At 41.4% G+C, this 23,810-nt stretch overlaps 1 protein-coding gene across 1 annotated transcript in view; it reads left to right on the forward strand.

The window, feature by feature from the left end:
* The window catches only part of ANTXR2 (ANTXR cell adhesion molecule 2), a 148,713-nt gene extending 126,441 nt beyond the window's left edge, over positions 1-22,272 (forward strand). Inside the window, exon 17 of the mRNA XM_083367172.1 lies at positions 20,743-22,272. Within this exon, the coding sequence (XP_083223298.1) occupies positions 20,743-20,781 (39 nt within the window). The 3' untranslated portion in view covers positions 20,782-22,272. The remainder of the gene's footprint in view (positions 1-20,742) is intronic.
* The last annotated feature ends 1,538 nt before the right edge of the window (positions 22,273-23,810 follow it).

Consider the following 23,810-nt stretch of genomic DNA (forward strand, 5'->3'; position numbering starts at 1 on the left):
CAGACACCTTAAAGCTGCTGAGTTTGAGAAGCATCACTATATAAAGAGAGAGGGGGGGAAGTTTTGTAATTCCAAGATGGAGCACGTGTGCACAGAGAATGCTCCTGAAACGAACTATGGCTGTTGGAAAGCTATGCAACCACCACACCATCTTCATTTGCACAGTCCAGGTAGAATTCACCCTGCGTTTCCGAGAATGTGTGAAAGAGGGAAATGTCACAAGGAACATGTGTTCAGAAGTGCATTTCCTTGTATTTGACAGGCAATTAAGCAGAAACAGGAAGGCCTAAGAATTACTGGCAGTTCTGCATGGTAATTCTTCTGCAAACCTTTCTTGAGGCCTCTTGATAAGAAAACTACAACAAGCAATTAATTATTAGCTGTTTCACAGATAATTCACTCGGAAAGCTGAAAGGCGAGAGCAAAAGATGTCAGGTTAGATCTTTCTGTCCACCTATTTGCAGAGTTGCAATGAGGCAGAGAGGAGAACAGTCAAAGCCAAACTCTAGAAAGGTCTCTGTTACACACACACACACACACACAGAGAGAGAGACACACACAGAGAGAGAGAGAGAGAGAGAGAGAGAGAAAATGGGAGTGGGACCTAATGTAGCTGACCCTTGACTGATCTCAGAAAAGCTAACTATATTTTGACTTAGTGAGGAGCTATATGGAAGCCCACTAGGATTGGCAAGAAAAATGTTTTGGAGGAAGGAAATTGCTGACCATTTTTCTTCATTGCTCTCACTGTTAGGAAATTTCTTCTTCGTTCTAGATTGACGAAACCGGAAAACCAGAATAATAGAGTTGGAAGGGACCTTAGAGGTCTTCTAGTCCAGCCCCCTGCTCAAGCAGGAAACCCCATACTATTTCAGACAAATGGTTGTCCAATCTCTTCTTTAAAAACTTCCAGTCTAAACTTCTGGAGGCAAGTCATTCCTCTGGTAAATTGTTCTCACTGTCAGGAAGTTTCTCCTTAGTTCTAGGTTGCTTCTCCCTTTGGTTAGTTTCCATCCGTTGCTTCTTGTCCTGCCTTCAGGTGCTTTGGAGAATAGCTTGACTCCCTCTTCTTTGGGGCAGCCCCTGAGGTATTGGAAGACTGCTAGCATGTCACCCCTGGTCCTTCTTTTCATTAAACTAGACCTCTTGCAACCGTTCGTCATATATTTTAGCCTCCAGCTCCCGAATCATCTTAGTTGCTCTTCTTTGCATCCTCTCCAGAGTCTGTTTGGGCCCAGTAACTTTTACTGATTTATTTACAAGGATGATCCCAATTGTCCCTCTTTTTTTTTTTTTTTGTCTTAGAATTTTAGATGGTTGATTTGGGAACAACCAGCTCATGCAAACCTCCGAGTCCGTCTTGCCAATCACATTACACATTATATATTCCTCTAAAAGCACTGCAGCTATTTGGAACTTTGTCTGGGTTGGCACTGGCCTCTCTCTCTCTCTCTCTCCCTCTCCCTCCCTCCCTCTCTCTCTTTGCTAGATTACATTTATGCATTAGTACCATCTGTGCCTGCTGCACCTTCTGTGTGTCAGCCCTGGCCAAATGACTGGCATTTATCTGGAAGTGCACTCAAAAAAAAAGGGGGGGGGAGGGAGAGACAGAAAAGAAGCTACCCAGAGCCTTTAAAAAGAAAAGAAAAAAAAAAGCTTGCTGGCCTTGCAGGCAGTTGGCACTTAATGGGTCTCAGGGAAAGAGCTTGGTTCTAAGCACAAAACATCTGCAGCTGGTGTCCCACACACTTCCGTTGCATTTAGCCATCAGGTGCCAGCAGATTCAAAAGAGCCCAGGCCATTTATTTTTTATATGATGTTTGCAAAGTCCATTGTCTTATGCTTTCATTTTATTTTTATTTTTTCTGGAAAAGATAACATTGGCAAAGGCACAGAAGAAGCCGAGTTAGTTTGACTCCAGTATTTAATGGATCTACAGATAGTCCTCGTTTGAAGTTACAACAGCACTGAAAAAAGTGACCATTTTTCACACTTATGACTGTTGAAGCACTGACTCATATTTACAATGGTTGCAGTGTCCCGGGGTCAATGGGATCACCTTTTGCGACCTTCTAACAAGCAGACTCAATGGGAAGCCAGATTCGTTTAATAACCGTGTTATAAGAGCCCTGGTGGCGCAGTGGTTAAAATGCAGTATTGCAGGCTGACTCCGCCCACTGCCAGCAGTTCGATCCTGACCGGCTCAAAGTTGACTCAGCCTTCCATCCTTCCAAGGTCGGTAAAATGAGAGACCCAGATTGTTGGGGGTCAATATGTTGAATCTGTAAACCGCTTAGAGAGGGCTGTAAAGCACTATGGAGCTGTATATAAGTCTTAAGTGCTATTGCTATTGTTAAGTTGCTAACTGCGGTGATTCACTTAACAACCATGGCAAGAAAGCTGTCATCACAGTTTTCAGTGCCGTTGTAACTTTGAACAGTCACTAAGCAAAGTGTTGTAACTCAAGGACCACCCGAATGGGGCAGAATTCATTAACATCTAATCCTGAATCAAAAATGGATTAACGCAGTGTGCAAACCAGATGTATTGCAGGAGATTTTGGGGGATATGTTAGTGGATTCTAGACATATTTTTGGGATAACTACCAATGATCAGAGGGAGTACTATGTCGGTTAATTTAGCTGGGATTATGGGTTGAAAAGATTTCATCCGAACTTCTAGCATTTTTAATTCTGGGTTGGCGGTTCATCTTAACTGGTCTGCAGATTAGCTTACCCCAAAGGTGTGTGGGGTGTGAGTGAAGAAAACATCTTTTTTTTCAGGTTGAAAAAGTAATCCAGGATTAAAACAGTTATAAGAGAAGTCAGATAAAGCACTACTGAGTTGCCAGCAAGAATAATTTTGCAGTAGCTGAGTTCACTTTCTGTTTTTAGAGAAGAAAGAGCAGGACCTCTAGCAAGGTCCATGCATTTTTCCACACTGGTGAATTTGCATATGCTTAAGTCCTCTCTGAAATTAAGAGACATATATCTTTGAATTCGCTTTCACGGTGCCCCAACCGACTTGGGCTGCATCAGAGTTTCTTCTGGTTTTTTTTTTAACAAATCAATCACTGCCTCGCTCAGAAATCTCATAGCTAGGCTTTTTTCTTTTTTCTTTTGGCAAAGTGAACGCTTCAGCTGGAAATCTGACCAACAATAGTAATAAAGTCACCACTTGGTTGAACCGCTCCCTCTGTTATAGACGGACGACCTTGTGTCAGAAAGAAAAATCACTCTCGATTCATACATCAGGCCTGATCTTTAGACTCTTCTGTCTTCATCTCCGTGAATGACATCTGCTTCGCCGTGCTTGCATCTCTGCGGTCACGCACGCAAGCACCTCTCCAGCTGCAAAAGGCAACACAGAAAAAGTTGATGATCAATATGCTAACGGTTATGCCTGCAAAAATACGCTAATGATGATGCCTCCTACAAAAATCTGCCCCGCGTCCCCGTTCAAAATGTTTACATTTTGTGCAAATTTTCAGTTCTGCTTGACACGACCACCGTAATTGTTGGTGCACCCGCAACTCCTGGTTCCACCGGTTAATTGTTCTGACTGTCAGGAAATTTCTCCTTAGTTCTAGGTTGCTTCTCTTAAGGAGAAATTTCTCGACAGAACCATTAACCAGTGGAACGACTTGCCTCCAGAAGTTGTGGGTGCTCCAACCTTGGATCTTTTAGGAAGAGATGAAACAATCATTTGTCTGAAATAGTACAGGGAACAGTTGACTGGGTGGTGGGGTTAGGCAGGAATTAGGATCCAAAGCCACCAGTGAAAGGTAAGGACAAATCAGGAGACAGGGTGGGATGTTTAAGGCATAACAGAAGAACTACCAAGGTTATTGGTTTCCGATAATTGGGGCTAGGTGAAATCCTATATTCCCATATATGGCCCTTATTGAAATCCACTCAACAAGCAAAAGAGTTTTATGCTGAGATATTCACCTCAACATCAAGGCTGTATGGAGGTCCTGATGCTCCTGATAGCAAGAACAATCCTGTTGGGCAAGTGAAGATCCATTCTGGATCCATTGTTTGTCAACCTGGGCAACTTTAAGTGGACTTCAACTCCCACTGGCTGGGGAATTCTGGGAACTGAAGTCCACACATCTTAAAGTTGCCCAGGTCGAGAAACTTACTGTAGTCCAACGTCCTAATTAAAACATGAAACCTATGGGCTGTAGTGCATAACACCACCCCCCTCATAAAACCAGTATCTGATATTCTGGACTACATACCTTTTCTAAGTATAGAAACTTCACACTGCATTCCAAGATAGACCATTTCAGGTCAGAGGGCTCCATTTAACCAGCTTAACAGCTGAATTTGTTGACTTTATTCTGCTATGCTGTAGACTTTTGTACCATGGCAGTTACAGCATTTCGCCTAGGAATCAAGTTTGGTTTTTCTGTTTCCCCCATATGTTCTGTGTTAAACATATGCTAGGCTGTATATTTAAAACTAGCAAAGTGCCAATATATCGCTCATCCAAATATGTTTTCTTTATTATTGAAAGCTGCCATGTCCTCATCCACTCAGGCAAGGCAAAAATGAAAGAAGGAACTTGACAAGAATCTTTTAATAGCTACGGAGAAGATGGAAATCTGGCGTTTGTAATTCCAATTTGCAATTGGAAAGAGGGTGGCTTTTAAGTCGTCGGTGCTATTGCGAGGCTTAGTACTTTGACTGGTTTTTGGCCTGGAGATTTTCAGAGATTATCGTGGGTGGCTTTGACCCAGGAGCACAGCCTCAGCCAGGGCTACCTGAAAAGGTTTTGATGTGGAATAAGAGACGCGAGGGTTTTGCATGCCACCTTAAGCTCCTGTATGAAAAGTGGGATACACAGGTAGTTCATGCTTAACGAACACAATTGTACCAGCAATTCTGTTGCTAAGTAAGGTAGTCCTCAACGTACGACCACAATTGAGCCGAAAATTTCTGTGGCTAAGCGAGACAGTTGTTAAATGAGTTTTGCCCCATTCTACCACCTTTCTTGCCACTGTGGTTAAGTGAATCACTGCAGTAGTGGTAGTAAGACGGTTGTTAAGTGAATCTGGCTTCCCCATTGACTTGGCTTGTTGGAAGGTCACAAAAGGGGATCACGTGATCCTGGGACACTGTAACCGTCATAAATATGAACCGGTTGCCAAGTGTCTGAATTTTGATCACATGACCATGGAGATGTTGCAAGGTTCGTAAGTGTGAAAAACTATCATAAATCCCTTTTCATCAGTGCCGTTGTAACTTCAAACAGTCACTACAAGAACATAAGTTGAGGACTACCTGTAATGTGGTTATTAGGCAACACACCGTGTCACCATGCAGGACCTCATTTCCTCCATGGTTGCTAAGCAACACATTGCATGACCATAACAGACTCACAACTTCACATCTGCTGCAGTTGTTATGTATGACATGACTGCCACTTGCAATTTTACTCCTAGCTTTTCCATTGACTCTCCTTGTCAGCAGCTGTAAAGTGTTCAAATGATGATCACTTGACTGTGGGATGCTGTGAGGGTTGTTCGTGTGAGGCTCAGTTGTAAAGTTACTTTTTCAGCGCTGTTGTAACTTTGAACAGCTGCTGAACAGTGCAGTTGTTAAGTGAGACAAACTGTAAATCTAATACATAAATCACCTTCTTCATCAACTTTCTAGCATTATTCCCACAGATGAATACACGTATGTATATTTCACCTAGCAGTTGGTGACCCTACTTCTAGTATTATGTAACTTATGTGCATGTTGGAGGCTTTAATACGGTGATCCTTGATCTCAGCAACTTTAACACATGTAGACTTCACCATCTTGAAGTTCCTGAGATTGAGAAATGGTAAGGTAAAGGTAAAGGTAAAGGTTCCCCCGCACATGCGTGCTAGTTGTTTCCGACTCTAGGGGCCGGTGCTCATCTCCGTTTCAAAGCCGAAGAGCCAGCGCATGTCCAAGGACGTCTCCGTGGTCATGTGGCCGGCATGACTAGACGCCAAAGGCGCACGGAACGCTGTTACCTTCCCACCGTAGTGGTCCCTATTTTTCTACTTGCATTTTTACGTGCTTTCAAACTGCTAGGTTGGCAGAAGCTGGGACGAGTAACAGGCGCTCACTCTGTTACGCGGCACTCGGGATTCGACCCGCCAAACTGCCGACCTTCTGATCGACAAGCTCAGCGTCCTAACCCACTGAGCCACTGTGTCCCTTTGAGAAATGGTACATTAGTACAAATGTATTTATTTATTTAAAATGTTTGTACGTCTGTCCATCTTAGCCGCACATAACTGGGTTACAAAGAGAAGCATTAAAAGCCAACAAGTATACAGAAGCCGTTTAAAAACCTAGTTGAGGTACACTTCAAAGCAGCTGTAATAGCTTAAAGCAAAATGTAACCCTGATAGACATTTGCTATTCATTTGTTAAGTTTGCAAAACATTTTCAAGGGGGGAAAAAACAACAACCAAGAAAGTGAAGATGCCTTTTGACAAGCAGCTTTGGACCGGCTGGCTTTCATACCTAAGGCAGGACTAGAACTCACAATCTCCTGGCAATTGACCTAAATGTCACCCAGCCAGTTTTCATGCCTAAGGCAGGACTAGAACTCACAGACCTTGGTAATTGGCCCCAAGTCATCCAACCAGCTGTGATGCCTAAGGCAGGACTAGAATTCCCAGTCTCCTGGTTTCTAACCCGGTACCTTAACCACTGGAGCAAACCTGTCAGATTTCTCAACCAGGAACCCGAAGGGCCTGGATGGAGCCGGATGCTTCTAAGATGGCTCCCCGAACACCTGTGGAAAAGCAAGACTCTTATTGACAAAAAGCTGGCCCTGAAATAGATGTCCTTGGAGAGGCCTTTCAGTTCTACGACTCTATTAAGGCCTTCCTGGATTTCTTTTAGCAGTCAATGAAACTGTCCAGGTCTTGACACCATCTGAAGGTTGAAATAACAATGCTTGTTTGTGAAGAATGTCATCGGAAGGCAAAGAGAGACTTTTGAACTGTCATTTCAGATCATCTGCCCCAGCCGTCCACTGCTTGAGACTGCAGCTTGGCATGAAAGGTTAGCTCAGTTGTTCTGGTGGCATTGTGCTGTGTCTACAGTTGTTCTTGACAAGATGCTGAGATGATTCCCCCCCCACACACACACACAAGTAAATCAAAACCTAGGGCCTACCAGAGACTTGCTGTCAGAGATACACTTCATAGTTGTCAGGTTGATCTTCTGCTGCAAAGAGGGGAAAAAAGAAATAATTCCTGCCATGGTAGAGGCTTAAGTTATTCTTTCTCCTGAGAACTTTCACATCATTTGCAAATTGATGTCTATGGCTAGTGTGGGAGCTTTATAACGGGCTAAGTTGAAATCAGGAATCAAGACTTTGTGAGACATGTGAACGTTTCCCCCCCCCCCCCGTGTCTTCAAGAAGGAATTTGGAAGCCCGTGATGACCCCTAATGGCCATAGTAAAATCTGGCTGCCGTAAATAATAAAGCTGTTTGGTTTGGTAATTCTGGGGCTAGGTAGAATCAACTTTAAATATATAACCAAGATGTTTATTTCTTTGGAATTAGCTTTTATTTCTTTTGCAAGACTACTGCCTTAAGAATTTCAGATTTATGTACTCCTTCCTTCCTGTGTTAACTTGCCTAACAGAGTAATGGGACTTCCATCGTTAAAAGCAATAGCACTTAGACTTATATGCCACTTCATAGTGTTTTGCAGGCCTCTCTTCACAGAGTCAGCATATTTCCCCCAACTATCTTCCTTCCTTCCTTCCTTCCTTCCTTCCTTCCTTCCTTCCTTCCTTCCTTCCTTCCTTCCTTCCTTCGCACTTAGTAAAAGCACTTAGACTTATATGCCGCTTCATAGTGCTTTACAGCCCTCTCTAAGCAATTCAGAGTCAGCATATTGCCCCCAACTATCTCTCTCCCTCCCTCCCTCCATTCCTTCCTTCCTTCCTTCCTTCCTTCCTTCCTTCCTTCCTTCCTTCCTTCCTTCCTTCCTTCCTTCCTTCCTTCCTTCCTCATGCCTAACTTCCATCTTACTCATTAAGAACAATAACAATAGCTTTATTATCCTGTTCTACATCTTGTTCCCATACTGACCAGCCTAATATCTATTGGGACAAGTAGATAAACTAAAAATGCTCCAAAGAAATCCTGTCAATCATCCATTCTTAACAACAGAAACGGGACAGACTAGTTCTTAGGGAATCAAGTCAGTCTGTCCCTAGTTGACATCTGTCTTAGCAACTCCAGTAGCTCTCAGCCAGCAATCATACCGTGTTTTCCCCGAAATAAGACCGGGTCTTATATTATTTTTTTCTCCAAAAGACACATTAGGGCTTATTTTCAGGGAAATACGGTACTAAATGTGTCCGTCTGGCTGATGATCTTAACTGGGGCTTATTTTTGGGGTAGGGCTTACATTACGAGCATCCTGAAAAATCAAGTTAGGTCTTATTTTCCGATTAGGTCTTATTTTCGGGGAAACACGGTAGTAGATGCATCTGATAGCGCCAGTTTGGGAAAATCTGAGCAATACTGAATGTTATTTCTTGTACTGCAAAGAAGAGAAGAAAGAAACGGATGTACAGGAAGATTTAATTTTGGGCGGATCGGAGAAGTAGCTTGCAACAAAACGATTTTTTTTATTCTTTCAAAAGATGAAGAAAGAATGTATTGTAGCCCAGATGTTTGTTTCAGTTGGTGAAAGAACAGTGGGGAAACCCCCATGTTCCTGCTATTGGGTCCCCCCCCTTTTTTTTTTTACTAAAGATGCTTCTTTCATTCTTCTTAAAATCTTAAGCCCACATGAATCTTTTCTTACTTTGCAAATCTATGGGTACCCCGTCTTCTCTTTTTAATGTATTTTTCTACTCCTGCGAGTCCCTTGGACTGCAAGGCGATCAAACCGGTCAGTCCTAGAGGAGATCAACCCTGACTGTTCTTTAGAAGGGCCAGATCCTGAAGCTAAAACTCAAATACTTTGGCCACCTAATGAGAAGGAAGGACTCACTGGAGAAGAGCCTAATGCTGGGAAAGATCGAGGGCAGTAGAAGAAGGGGACGACAGAGAATGAGGTGGCTGGATGGAGTCACTGAAGCAGTAGGCGTGAGCTTAAATGGACTCCAGAAGATGGTGGAAGACAGGAAGGCCTGGAGGAACATTGTCCATAGGGTCGCGATGGGTCGGACACGACTTCGCAACTAACAACACAACTTCATTACTTTGGAGCAAAATAATAATATTTACGTCTTTATAAACAAATTGAAACAATAAAAGACACTCCAGGAAAATAAATGTAGAGGTCGGAGATTAGAAGGCAATGTTTTCAAAAGAAACATAATAAACAGTTATAATAGTTATTACATTGTAAGAAAGGGATATCATTTTATCAAGCTGACGGTGATTTTACTTCTCATTGGTAGGACTTAATGAAAGGAAATGCTTCTCTCACATTCTTGTTCACGCTTCAAATTTATGTGTTGCATATTTTTTCCTCCGGTAAATTGCCATATTTATCTCGTTTCTGTGTTCCTTCAATTCAGATGCTTTCCTTGTATGGCCCTGGAATACATAGTCTGGAGCATAACAGTATGAATTCCGTGGCATCACTACACTTTGATTAAGATTAGTTTTACAATTATGATCACTATGGATCCTGCTAGTAATATTGCTATTAACATCATCATCATGAATATTAGTACTTTATTATAGTGGAATTCTTGTTGCTATTAAAGGAACTCTATTAGCGCTACAGCTGCTGAATGCAGATTTAATATATGAATTGCTGGCAAGCTGCTTTAAACGAAGGTAAGAAATGTACAGGGTTAAGGAATCAGTCTGTACCACCCTGTAAAGAATGAAAATCCATTAGCATTTCCAGTGATTATGTATACCTTGGGGGTCAAATGAAGCCTTATGACCATACTCCATTTAATATACTGTAGACACTCGTGGTTTCTTTATCATATTCTCCATGAAGCATTCTCAATGCAGCACGCATACTGTCATGGTTCCGACAGATGAAACTGTTCAAAGAACTTCGAGGCATTGTTTACCTTAAAGAATCTTTATTCGAGTAGCATAGCATCGGGACATACATAGGCAGAGCCAAAATCTGAATTCCCCTCCCTCGAGCACATAGTATCAAGCACAATTCCCTCCTCTAATTAATAGTCATAAATCACATTCTCCAATTAGTTTGAAATGCAGGCTTTCCCTCCAGCTCTCCAACCCACCATTTCTTATCATCTCTTATTTCAAAAAAAAACCACCTTGGTTCTCACACTGTTACAATATTGTTATGTCTAACTAACTCCCATGTACATTCCTTCCCCCCGCCCCCCAGTATCATCTAATTCTAACTCTAATTCTAAGAGTAAAACATTTAAAGGAGAATGGCCGCATCTCCATATGTTGTAAAAGCAAGAATGTCCGATGTTAGCAGCGTTGACACATACAGGCTCTCATTTGTAAAAAGCACCAACCTTTGTTCGTTTTTCATTGCCTTTCTGTGATGGGAGAACCTGGTTGAGGTTTTGGAGGTTTTCTTTTGGTCATGTGGACCTGACATTCACAAGGTTAAATTGCTAGTAGCTGTGTCGTTTGGGTTTTGTGCCCCATGCTAACAGGGTGGATGTGTCCATATGTCTAGTTAAAAAAAAAAATCAACTGTGTTAGATTGGAGAGAAATGCTTCCTCAACAGCATTTCCAGAAAGTATCTTGTGGACCAAAACCTTGTCAATAATAATAGTTTGACTGTTGAGGCAATAATGGAAGAGTGTCTCATAGTTGGAGGTGTGGAATGTATCTGAAGATGAAGTGTGACAGTATACAGCAGGGGTAGGTAATCTTGGCTCTTTTATGACTCGTGGACTTCAACTCCCAGAATTCCTGAGCCAGCTATGCTGAGGGGAAAGGGAGTTTCCAAGCTGAGCTGTTGTGTAGTGGGTTCTGAAGAGTAGGAAGGACGCCAGGCCGATGAGTACAGCATAACAGCTCTTTATTAGGTGGAAGTAACTGTACTGGATAAGGGACGCGGTGGCTCAGTGGGTTAGGACGCTGAGCTTGTCGATCGGAAGGTCGGCAGTTTGGCGGGTCGAATCCCGAGTGCCGTGTAGCAGAGTGAGCGCCTGTTACTCGTCCCAGATTCTGCCAACCTAGCAGTACGAAAGCACGTAAAAATGCAAGTAGAAAAATAGGGACCACTACGGTGGGAAGATAACAGCGTTCCGTGCGCCTTTGGCATCTAGTCATGCCGGCCACATGACCACGGAGACATCCTCGTACAAGCGCTGGCTCTTCGGCTTTGAAACGGAGATGAGCACTGGCCCCTAGAGTCGGAAACGACTAGTATGCATGTGCGGGGGAACCTTTACCTTTACCTAACTGTACTGGGGGATAGGGGCTACCTGCACCTGGCCAGGTACACAGCCAACCAATCGGATTGAACCTCTGTTTCCCGCTGAAACTGCTTCCCGCCAAAACAGTTACAGTTCAACACCTCCTGGTGGTGACTCTTATACAAGTGCGTTAGGTGTCCCTAAAAAGCCTAATACATAACATGAGCCATGCTGGCTCAGGAATTCTGGGAGTTGAAGTCCACGAGTCGTAAAAGAGCATGGAACTGCTTCTTCTAAACTGCTGCCTTACATCATGTCAGATGAGTCATCCTCCTTTTTTCCCCCAGGGTATATTGTTTATTATTTAGGAGGTGGTATGTTTCTCTGTGTCAAATGCTGGAGAATACAAGCATAAGAGTGGTTTTGAATTCCCATCTTTTTCTTCGAAATTCATTAAACATCTGCTTGACAACAGAGTTTTGGATTAGATGGACTTTGAATTAATCTGTCATCCTCCTCCTCATGTACTTCATCTCCAAAGTTTTTTGGGAAGATAAAAATAAATGTAATGGACTAAACAGCATCAGGGAAAAGGGAGAGTGGTTTTTGCAAGCTGTTAGAAGTTTGTAATATGGACACCATCCAGAGTCACTTCTTGTGAGATGGGTGGCCATATAAATTGGCTAAACAAACAATAAATATCTGCATTTTATCAAAACGGGTAATCACCCATTTGTATTAGTTTTTAATCTTCCTTTTTTAAAAAAAATCTTACGTAGGTAGGTACGTATAAAAATAAAAATGAGTTATTTGGGGGATGCTGCAACGATCGTTAAGTGTGAAAAATGGTCATAAGGCACTTTTTTCAGTGCCGTAACTTTGAATGGTTACTAAATGAATGGTTGTAAGTCAAGGACTATCTATGCAGCAAAAGAAAGTTATAAAGTATGCAATTGTTTTTAAAGATTTCTCACACTGAGGAGATATTGTTCCTTAAACCCACTTTCTTAAGCCACAAAACAGGATTTGCATCTGAAAGTGGTCCATCCAAGCTGCCTTGATCTTTCAGGAGTATCATGGGATGCTTGCATAACTCTCGTTTTAATTACTATAGCCCTAAGACACTAATTTAGTTCCATTTTATACTAACTACATGTTGGTATTGTTAAGGTTTATGACCCAATGATTTACAAGGCATGATACATCTAAATTCAATTTGGATGTATTGATTGTTTAATTGAGTACAAAGGACATGCATATAACATTAAACTACCACATTGTCTGATTGTGTTTATTTATTTATTTATTTAGCATATGGCATCTTCGGAGGTCATGCAATCACTGATATGCAACACTTAATAAAACACTTTACAGATACAGACACAAACATAAATTTAAATAAAGCATCAGCAAAGATAGATAGACAGACAGACAGATAATAATTATGTGGACAATACAATATATAAAATAAAATATTAAATTAAGGTAAAATCATGATAAAATCAACATAATAAGACATCATAGAGTTGCAATAGGATAGATGTTGTAATATCTACATATGGTATATTGCAATATATAATATCATAATATGATTGTGTTAATATGGCACAAATAAGAGCCTTGGTGGAGCAGTGGGCTAATGCCTCCTTAAGTAACACCAGCTGCCTGCAATTATTGCAGGTTCGCATCCCACCAGGCTCAAGGTTGACTCAGCCTTCCATCCTTCCGAGGTAGGTAAAATGAGGACCCAGATTGTTGGGGGCAATAAGCTGACTTTGTAATAATGCCGCTTGGGGGGGTGTATGAAAGCCCTAATAAGCAGGCATATACATAGAATGAAGGCTACTGCTAAGCTTGTAAGCCGCCCTGAGTCTTCGGAGAAGGGCGGGATATAAATGGAATTTAAAAAAAATAATGAAAACCTAATCTTCCCAGACTTCTTGTTGAGATTAAGTGACAGAGAAGGAAAACTGACTTGGCCAGTTTTAGTCATTTATCCAAACTATTTATGGATTACCATACATTCGTAAAGCATAAATAAAACATTTTAACATAAATACCCTAAGGCAAATATAGAAATGGTAAAAAAACCAAGGAGATAAAGATGCTGTTTAGTACCCCAAAAGTACTTTTTCAAAGGCAAATGGACTTTGTTGTTTTTTTTCCTTGAAAAAATTTCACTTCTCATCCAAGAGGCTTCTTCAGTTCCTCTTCAGAATTGAAGAAGCTTCTTCGATGAGAAGCGAAATGTCTTCAAGGAAAGAACCAAGGAAGTCGAGTTGCTTTTAACTGATTTAATGGGATTATCTTGGATTGAGGTTAAAAAATACATTATGTGATTTGAGTCTTTAAAGACCACAGTATATTTAGTGCTTGAATGTTTCCTGCTTCATATCATGTATTCTCTTGGAATATTCCCCTGATCTGTTTTTATCTTCTCAATAGCTATCTTACAAGCCAGGTTGAATATGGATTCTGGTAAATATAGAATTAAAACCACCTGATTGGGAAGGTGTCTCAAAAAGAGGACATACAAGGGAATTACGCAAAGAGTCTCCAAACTTTTGATTCCGGTGGGTGCATTTGAAGTGTCAAGGTGTTGTCTTGATGGATATGGTCATCATGATCATACGTCGGACAAACCAATTATAGACTGCATCTAACCCCCACTTTAATAGAATAACAGGGTTGGAAGGAACCTTGGAGATCTTCTAGTCCAACCCCCTGCTGAAGCAAAAGACCCTATCCCATTTCAGACAAATGGTTGTCCAATCTTTTCTTAAAAGCCTCCACTGAAGAAACACCTACAACTTCTGGTGGCAAGTCACTCCACTGATTGATTGTTCTAACCATCAGGAAATTTCTCCTTAGTTCTAGGTTGCTTCTCTCTTTGGTCAGTTTCCACCCGTTGCTTCTTGTTCTGCCTTCAGATGCTTTGGAGAATAGCTTGACTCCCTCTTCTTTGGGGCTGCCCCTGAAATACTGGAACGCTGCTATCATGTCACCCCTAATCCTTCTTTTCATTAAACTAGACATACCCAATTCCAGCAACTGTTCTTCATGTGTTTTAACTTCCAGTCCCCTAATCATCTTTGTTGGTTAGGGGACTGGAGGCCAAAACAGAGAAGAGTTGTTCTAGGGCAAGGGTCTTCAAACGTGGCCCTTCATAAGTCCACAAGTCACAAAAGGGCCACGTTTGAAGACCCCTGTTCTAGGGTCTCGGCGAGGTCCAGACACTTTGTTGTGAAACACAAGTTGGCGCTTCTACAAATGCTTGTTGCTTGTCCAGTAAAAACGGGGCCCACCCCAGCAGCATGACATCAAGAATTAAATAAGACACCGTGCCCTGAATTTTTTGAGCCATTCCTTATGTCTCCTAAGTCCCCAGCTCCGGCATCTAGAGCAGTGGGGATTGGTGACGGAAGATCACCTTTTGTGCTAAAAGTTGTGGTGGCTTTATAGGATAAATTTTAATGCGTCCTCTGCATCCATGCATTACAAAGTGAACACCCCTTGTCATTTTTTTATTACCTACAGTTGCAAATGTTTCTTTAGCGTGCTGGCATGGATTCCTTGCTGTTACATCCGTGGTGATATAACAGCGCCGACCTTCAGAATTAATTAGCGCTTCCAATGCATTTTCCAACATTCTGCTTTCCGTTGAGCAGGACCAAAAGTTTAGGAAGAAATTGCCTGATCCGGGTTTGTTTTGATTTAAAGCTGCTCTTCAAAGAAGCCTGTCAATATTGAAAGCAAGGATGACGTCAAAAATACGGGCAGCCCTTGGCTTACAACAGCTTATTTGGCGACCATTCAAAGTTACAACATCATTGAAGGGAGGGAAAAAAAAGGGGGGGGGAACGAGTGACCATTTTTCTCACTTATGACTGTTTGCAGCATCCCCAGGGTCACGTGCTGAAAATCCAGACAATTGGCAACTGACTCATGTTTATGACGGTCGCGGTGTCCCGGGATCACGTGGTCAATTTCTGCATCCTTCTGACAAGCAAAGTCAACGGGTAGACCAAGATCCACTTAACAAATATCTAACGAACTTAACAACTGCTGTGTTGCACTTAGCAAGGGTGGCAAGAACGGTCGTAAAATGGGGCAAAACTCACTTAACAAACGTCTTGCTTAGCAAAACAGAAATTTGGGGCTCAGTTGTGGTCGTAGGTTGAAGACTCCCTGTGGAGCATTTGGTGACCATCTACATTTGCTTGGAAATGTAGCCATCAGTGACATCTGACGAATGCTTGAAAATAAATAGTACATTCTCCCCACTATTGTAATATGCACTCCTCCTCCTCCTCCTCCTCCTCCTCCAACTTTCCTTTCCTTTCCTCTTTCCCTTTCCCTTTCCCTCTCCTCTTTTCCTTTTCCTTTCCCCTTTTCCTTTCCCTTTCCCTTCCCTTCCCTTCCCTTCTCTGTATGTCAATTAGCTTAAAAGCAACCTTAGTTTTTGAAAGTTCAGGGCCCTACTTCCCATTTACAAAAAACACTCATAGACAAACTGCAGCAATTGCTCCCACAATGCATGTGCAAATTATCTTAATTGCATGCAACTAATATATGTAAATCAGCTAAGTTTCCTCAGCCCATGATGCATGTTTAATCTGGCTCTCACTGCTGAACAATCTGCTCATCCCCTTGATTTTAATCAAGGCCTTCTGCTGGGTGATGGTGCAAATCATGATTATATTAATGGAAGATGCATTTAAAGAATGTTACCCATTAGGCTTCCTGTGATAAAATGCACACTAGAATCGCTGTCTGATAGATAATGGGAAATGTTGCATTTTTTTAAAAAAGAAAAAGAGCCATATATTCAAATATAGTAAACCTTCTGAAGCTATGGATGGTACCTTAAGGATAGTATTTTTGCTCATTCATCAGATACAGTAGGGCGAGAAAAAAAGAGAAATTGTCCAATAATTTTTACTGGATCACATAGATAGATATTGATTTCAGTTTATTACTTTATTTATTTTTTTTATTAAATTTATATGCCGCCTATCTCACTTTTGAAGTGACTCTGGGCAGTTAATAACACCTACATTCACTTATTGACAGTAGCCAAGTCCAATTTATTAAATCAAAATATCGGAAATTGGACAGTGTCTCATTCTTAAATTGTTGATGCATTCCGGAGAATACACCCGTGAAAAGAAGGCTATATCATGAGTTATTTCACTGTGACATTTCTGCTATTTCCTTGTGACAAGGAAATCACTGCGAACACAATATATAATTGCAACTGTTTGGCTGTAAAAATGGTATGTCACCAGCCATGTCCTCAGCCAACAGATGGACAGTTAAAAAAATGCAAAGTATAAAGCAGGGGTCTTCAAACCTGGCCCTTTTACGACTTGTGGACTTCAACTCCCAGAATTCCTCAGCCAGGCATGCTGGCTGAGGAATTCTGGGAGTTGAAGTCCTCAAGTCATAAAAGGGCCAAGTTTGAAGACCCTTGGTATAAAGAAACAAACAGTGGAGAAGCCCTCCTAATGGATAGGCAATGATGCACCAATTTTATTTATACAGGGATAAATTTATTTATTTTTTAAACTTGGTTTTTTAACTTTTGTATTTTGGTTTTTAATTACCCTGTAAACCGCCCTGAGTCCTTTGGGAAAGGGCAGTATATAAATGTAATAAAATAAAAATAAAAATAAATTAAATAAATCCTGTGATTACAGGTTTGCATCAGATGTGTGATATACACACACAGCAATTGTGGCATTGATACGATTTGCCAGAGATGCCCCCGGATTTGACAAAATTGATAAAGCAATAGTTCTCTAATTGTGGGTTGTGGGATGTAGCAATGTTGCAGGGTTGTTGTTGTTGTTTTTTTAAATCTGATCGGGTCTGCACAGGCCTATGGGACTGTGGTCAAAACTCACTCTGGGCTACGTCCCTCACTTTGTCTCTGCAAGGTTGACTCATCCTTCCATCCTTCCGAGGTAGGTAAAATGAGGACCCAGATTGTTGGGGGCAATAAGCTGACTTTGTAATAATGCCGCTTGGGGTGTGTGTGAAAGCCCTAATAAGCAGGCATATACATAGAATGAAGGCTACTGCTAAGCTTGTAAGCTGCCCTGAGTCTTCGGAGAAGGGCGGGATATAAATGGGATTAAAATAAAAATAAAATAAAAATAAATAAAGCTCATAGCAGGCAGTTGTGGTGCCACTGCAAGGTTTGAGAAATTCTGTGGTAGATAAGTTAAAATTCAACCATTAAAAGTGCATATCTATGCTGTGTCCAGTCCTAACCCCAGTGAAATAATTAATTTTCATGGTGGATCGAACAAGCCCATTTATCAGTTTAAGGGATCTTGGGATCTCACAGTTTAACAACCTCTGTCACAGGTGTTTGGTGTCTCTTGGACTTTATAGGTTATGTAATTACATTGCAGCCAAACAGGTTAATAGTTACATAGGTTCATATATCACAGTGTTGGATCTGAAAGAGAAGGGGTTAGAAAAGTCAGGAGGGTGGTTTTGGCAGCATTGCCTAAGTATTTGTATATGTGGGGACATTGATTACAGGTTTACAGTTTTTTATATAATTTCATTCCTTTATAACATAAAATACGGAAATGCAAAAGCAAATAGTAAGGAACAACGATAGGAAAAGGGGGAAAAGAGAAGTGTGGAAAAGGGGGCGGGGAGAAAAAAAAAGGCATTGATTTCCAACTCCCATAAGGCATTGATCAAATCTCAACTTTTCACATTCTATAGTAGTATGAACTAGCCATTTCTATATCACCAAACCAATCTAATGAATAAAACCCAAAATCATAGTACCATTTTTTCCCCAGCTCAAGGACAAAGGCCAGAAGGGGTTTCCGAGTAGAAACAAAAATATTTATATTCTTTTCTTTTATCAAAACAGTCAATTTAGCCATCTCTGCTAATTCCATTAGTCTTTGTAGCCATTCATCCATAGTGGAAATCAAAACATCCTTCCATTTTTTTTTGCACAGAGCAGTCTTGCTGCCGTCACCATATATAAAATCAGAGTTCCAATTTTTCCCCCCAAGTTTTTTTTCCCATTAGACCCAGAAGGAAAGCTTCTGGTTTAATCTTTATAGTCACTTTAAGAATTATCTGCATTAATGTATCCTATTCCAATATTTCTTTCCTTTATCACATGTCCACCAGTTACCATCTTATCTTTCCTGCCCCTTCTTTGTGGGCATTGCTGGTGACTTTCAACAGCAGGGGTCTTCAAACTTGGCCCTTTTATGACTTATGGACTTCAACCCCCAGAATTCCTCAGCCAGCATGCCTGGTTGAGGAATTCTGGGAGTTGAAGTCCACAAGTCATAAAAGGGCTAAGTTTGAAGACCCCTAACATATACAGTTCTTTAGCGTTCACATCATGATAGTTTTTGTCAAGAGGCAGAGTTAGGCTACTGAATTGCAGAAAAAAACCAATCAGCATGTGTTGTTCCTTGATAGATCTTGATTTTGAAATCGGCCTTCCATGTCTGAGTTGCTAGGGTGGATGGGAAATGTAGTCCAGCTTTTCTGAAGGATGATTAGAGGAAAGTAGATAACTTTTTCCTAGGCTAAAATCTTGTTTCATGCACGCATTGGTGTCTGTATCTTTTTTATTTATTATGTTTTTTAGATTGCTCAGTAAACCATATTCACCGGGCAATCTGTTAAGAGCATATGATACAAAATGGATGTATAACACAATAAAACAAGAGCATAAGGTTGATAAAAGTTACATCTCCATTATCAGCAGCAACAATAGCAGTAACATTTGATGTTATTGCAGGTAAAATTGCATGCCATCTGTAAAACAATATTGGATAATTTTAAAACAGTTTCCTAAAATGAGTGGGAAAATAAAAAGGTTCTCGTTTGTCACTGGTAAGGCCACAAAGAAGCATCAGTCCAAAAGGGGTGTACAATAAAATGGGAGGGGCTTTGATCACATGATTGTAGCCACCATCTTGATTTTTTTAAAAAAAAAAAATCCCCACCTCCATTGATGGGCTCACACTGGGGCAAAAGCTTTGCAGGTGTGCTGGCACGGGGTCAATATGAAAAAAGTCTTTTTATTTCCACACACACACACCTTGTAGCCGTTCACTTTGGCTGATTTGATGGTGTCTGTCTGTCTGTCTGTCTTTGTCTATATCTGTCTGTCTGTCTGTCTATCTATCTATGTCTGTATCTATCTATCTATGTCTGTATATCTATCATCTATCTATCTATATCTATCTATCTATCTATCTATCTGTATCTGTTTGTATCTATCTATGTCTATGTCTGTATCATCTATCTATCTATCTATCTATCTATCTATCTATCTATCTATCTATCTATCTATCTATCTATCTATCTATCCATCCATCCATCCATCCATCCATCCATCCATCCATCCATCCATCCATCCATCCATCCATCCATCTATCTATCTATCTATCTATCTATCTATCTATCTATCTATCTATCTATCTATCTATCTATCTATCTATCTCTGTATCTATGTCTGTATGTCTCTATCTATATATGGCTCCCAATCAAAGACTCAAAAAGACCTATAAAATCACATTAAAACTGTAAAACCAAACTGATTAAAACATTAAAAAACAAAAGGTAAAACCTTTCACCAAGTCAAGAATTCCAAATCCTGGTCTTTCCCCAATACCTGGGGGTGGGGGTGGGAGGGTGGGGAGCCACATCTTCAAAGCTGTATGGAAGAACTAAGAGGGTGAAGATCTGGTAAACGTCAGGGGCCAGAATGTCCACAGGGCAGGGGCAGCTGTGAAAAAGGCACACTTCCTAGTTCCCATCAGATGGCAATATTCAGGGGAAGGGAATAGGAGCATCTAATCTCATAGGACATGTAGGTCTCCTTGCTATAACCCTGTGCCACACAGGGCTTTAAAGGGGATAACCGCCATCTTGAATTGCACCCAGAAAGAAATGGGAAGCCAGTGCAGAGGTTTTATATGGGCAGACTTAGAGGGGCCCCATCGCTATGTGCATAGCTGCATTCTGAACCAGTTGCAGTTTCCACATGGTCTTCAAGGGCAGCCCCAGGTAGAGCAGAGCACATTGCAGTAATCCAGGTCATAACCAAACTATGGTAAGCAAGGCTAGATGAAAGTTGCGAGGAAAAAATATTCGTTTTTAAATAGTCCCAGGCTGTTTATCGATTCTTTTCCTTCCGGTGGCACGATGCGTATTTATTTAAATTTCCTGTGCTCCAAAAGATGACCACTGATATTTTTTGTTGCCAATAACAGCATATTCTGTTTCCTCCTGTACAAATCACCCTTTGGGATAGAGCCATTACTTAACCTTGCTAACGTTTTAGAAATATCTTTTTTCCTGTGTTGCAAATTAATTAATTATTATTATTTTGTCTTCTAGGGCCGGTGCATAAACTTTACCAGAGTGCAATCTCAGTAAAACAAGGAGAAAAAAAGAAAAGAAAAGAAAAGAAGAAAAGCCATTATGTTTTTTTATTATAACCAAATGAAGACACTGAGTGAAGCACTTATGAAGAAATCCTCAGAATAAACCCCCAGCTAGCCCCTAGCTAGGATGTTTATTCCATTTGGCTCTGCAAAAGTCATCCGTTGCCACGTAAAGCTTTTCCGTTTGCCATTATCTTTCAGCTTACTGCCTCATACAGTATTCCTTACAGTATTAGCCACTCGGCAAGGGGCCACGTGAAGAATTTTGGCGTCGTGTGTCTAGTTTTCCACAGCAAATCCAGCATAGGAAACCATGAACAAGTGCCTGATCAGGTTGGCCTTTTGTGATTTTAACACTCAAGCCTTGGTGGGCCTCTTCCCTGCAGTAGTCTTGTTTTATGGGCACGAAGACAGAACTTATTATTTAAATATGAATGTATTTACCACAAGGAGGAGAGCAACATTCCCACCAGGCTGAAAAAACAAAACAAAACATGGAAGGAGCCCATTGCCCTACAGCGGTGTCATTTCATGGAAATCTTTGAGTCTCAGTCCTCGTTCCCCCTGTTCGGCCGCCCGGTTAAATTGTGCCTTACGGGGAAACCTCTGACTAAAAATCTTGTCACTTTGACGCTGTGCCGTACACATGTACAACCCAATGTAGTCGTGGTGCCTCAAGGTATTGGTGGCGAGCAAAAACTTTTGCCCTCTAGTTTCCGAAGACACCTTTCTTGTACATGATGCAGCCGGGACAAGAAGAAAAATTAATAGAGCGTTATTCTCCAGGAAGACCGCCTGGAACCAAAGATCTCGAGTGGAGATTGAGGGAGCTGAGGCGTCGAGGCTTGTGCAGTGCGCCTAATTGTGTATCTTCCCCTTTTCTGCACTTGGTGCTCAGTAGCGCATAAAAACATTGTCCTTTGTAAACATACGTAGTAATTCTGGGCTTATGGATTATTGTAATAGGATGAAGAAGGGGGAAAAAAACCAGCCACCACAAAGCTGGCTTCTCAGGGTCTTTTTCTGTTTCTCCCTCCGTCTCTTTCTTCTCTTTTCTCTTCCCTTCGCCTTAACCATCATCGAACCCTCCAAGGGCTCTTCAGCGTCACAAACCAGCAACTCTCTCTTTGCCTGAGAATTTCAAAGTTTAATTAATATAATTAAAGGCAACAGCAAGCAGCAGCCTGTGAAGGTTTGGCTCATCTTTTTTATGCCTTTTGACATTGAATGACCTATCCCTGTAACGCGCATTACTCAATTTTGAGGGTCTACCATGCTTTGGTGGAGATTCAACTGTGGGACCAAGAGAGAGGGTGAGGGGGGGAAGGGGAGAAGGCAAGATACTTTTATTTTTCCCTTCTCCCCCCTCTCCATTTCCACAGCAAATGTGTAGCGTGCTAGCAACCAGGAGACATTGGCCAAGTAGGTATTACAATTTTATATATGTAAACATACCAAAAGAGAGAGAGAGAAAGTGTGTCGTGTCACATCGGCCATGCCAAACAGTGTTAGCGTAAAAGGAAGCTCGGTGGGGTGGGGTGGGGTGGGGGAGGAAGGCAGCAGCTGAAGAAAAAGGCTCAAATGATCCAGTCACTTTCGATACTGTACTTCAGATGCAAAATGGATATTCGAGGCGAAACCTGACAAAATGCGCCTACTTTGATGGGAACCGGTATAGACAATGACCAGTGGCTGGGTCAGTGGGATGTCTCTCTGCAAGCAGGGAAGCTTATCAAATGACACTAAAAATAAGTTCAACAACCATCACGTTTGAGGGGAAAAGGGGGAATATTTCATGTTGGGCGGGCATGCTTGTGCACAAGATGGAGAAGGCGAAGGCGTGCGTGTTGGTCTAATTATCCCGCCTTTGTTGCTTGGCACTGAAACCTCAAGGGGCATAAAATTATTCCCTTGGCCAATGACCAGATTTGCAGCTTTTCCTGAGCAAGGCTTTTCCCCCCAACAGGCATCCCCTTGCTGATGAGGAAGGACATGCCGGAGGAAGTCTTGTTCTTTAGATCAAAGAAGGTAGAAAATGTAATGTGGTAGAAAATGTTGGAAGACCAGGGTCTTCCACGCAATCACTATGGGAGGCACTGTCTGGCCACAAATATGATAGATAGATAGATAGATAGATAGATAGATAGATAGATAGATAGATAGATAGATAGATAGATAGATAGATAGATAGATAGACAGACAGATAGACAGATAGATAGATAGACAGATAGACGGATGTTTAGGGATATGCTGTTGCCCAGGTGGTCAAAATGTTGAGGGTAGTGAAAGAAACCGGGAAAAGAAGCTGTTACAATCATGAGGGACTTGAGGTTCTGTACAGTTGAGGTGGATTCAAGCCAGAGGGGAAAAAAACATGTTTCTCAACATCCTAGAAAATAGCTTGGTTGGTCTACTATGGCAAAGGTGTCCCAACTTTGGCAACTTTAAAACCTGTGGACTTCAACTCCTAGAATTCCTCTGGGTGGGGAAATGGCTGGCTGGGGAATTCTGGGAGTTGAAGTCCATAAATCTTAAAAGTTGCCAAGGTGTGAGGAAACAAATCTAAAAATTAGTTGCAGTGCCAAAGGGTTTAGGAGGTAACCAACCTGGCGTTATCTTTTGAAAGGGAACCCAGAGGAAGACCTGTGAAGCTAGTATCGTAAGTTAAATGTGTAGGTAAGTTGATATGAGAGAATAAGCTCATAGAAGAACAAACATTGGTGAAGGAAAGTCACATGGTCTATGAAAGGTAGATCTTGCATCGGTCAGCTTTTAGAGTTACTTTGCGGTATCAACAAGTACAGAATGGAAATGTCTCAGTTGACAATGTATACATCAATTTGCAGAAAGCCTTTTGACAATATCCAAAGCTTTTGAGTACACCTAACTAGCGGGCCTGTCCTTTTATGGATTGCTACTATACTCAACAACAGAAAGTGAAGACTAATTCACACTCTTCTCAGGAAACAGAACTGAGATTGGAGCTTTTTAACTTGTTCCTAGGTGGTGTTGGTTGAGTTT

This window comes from Vipera ursinii, assembly GCF_947247035.1.
Source record: "Vipera ursinii genome assembly, chromosome: 7".
NCBI classification, from domain to species: Eukaryota; Metazoa; Chordata; class Lepidosauria; order Squamata; family Viperidae; genus Vipera; species Vipera ursinii.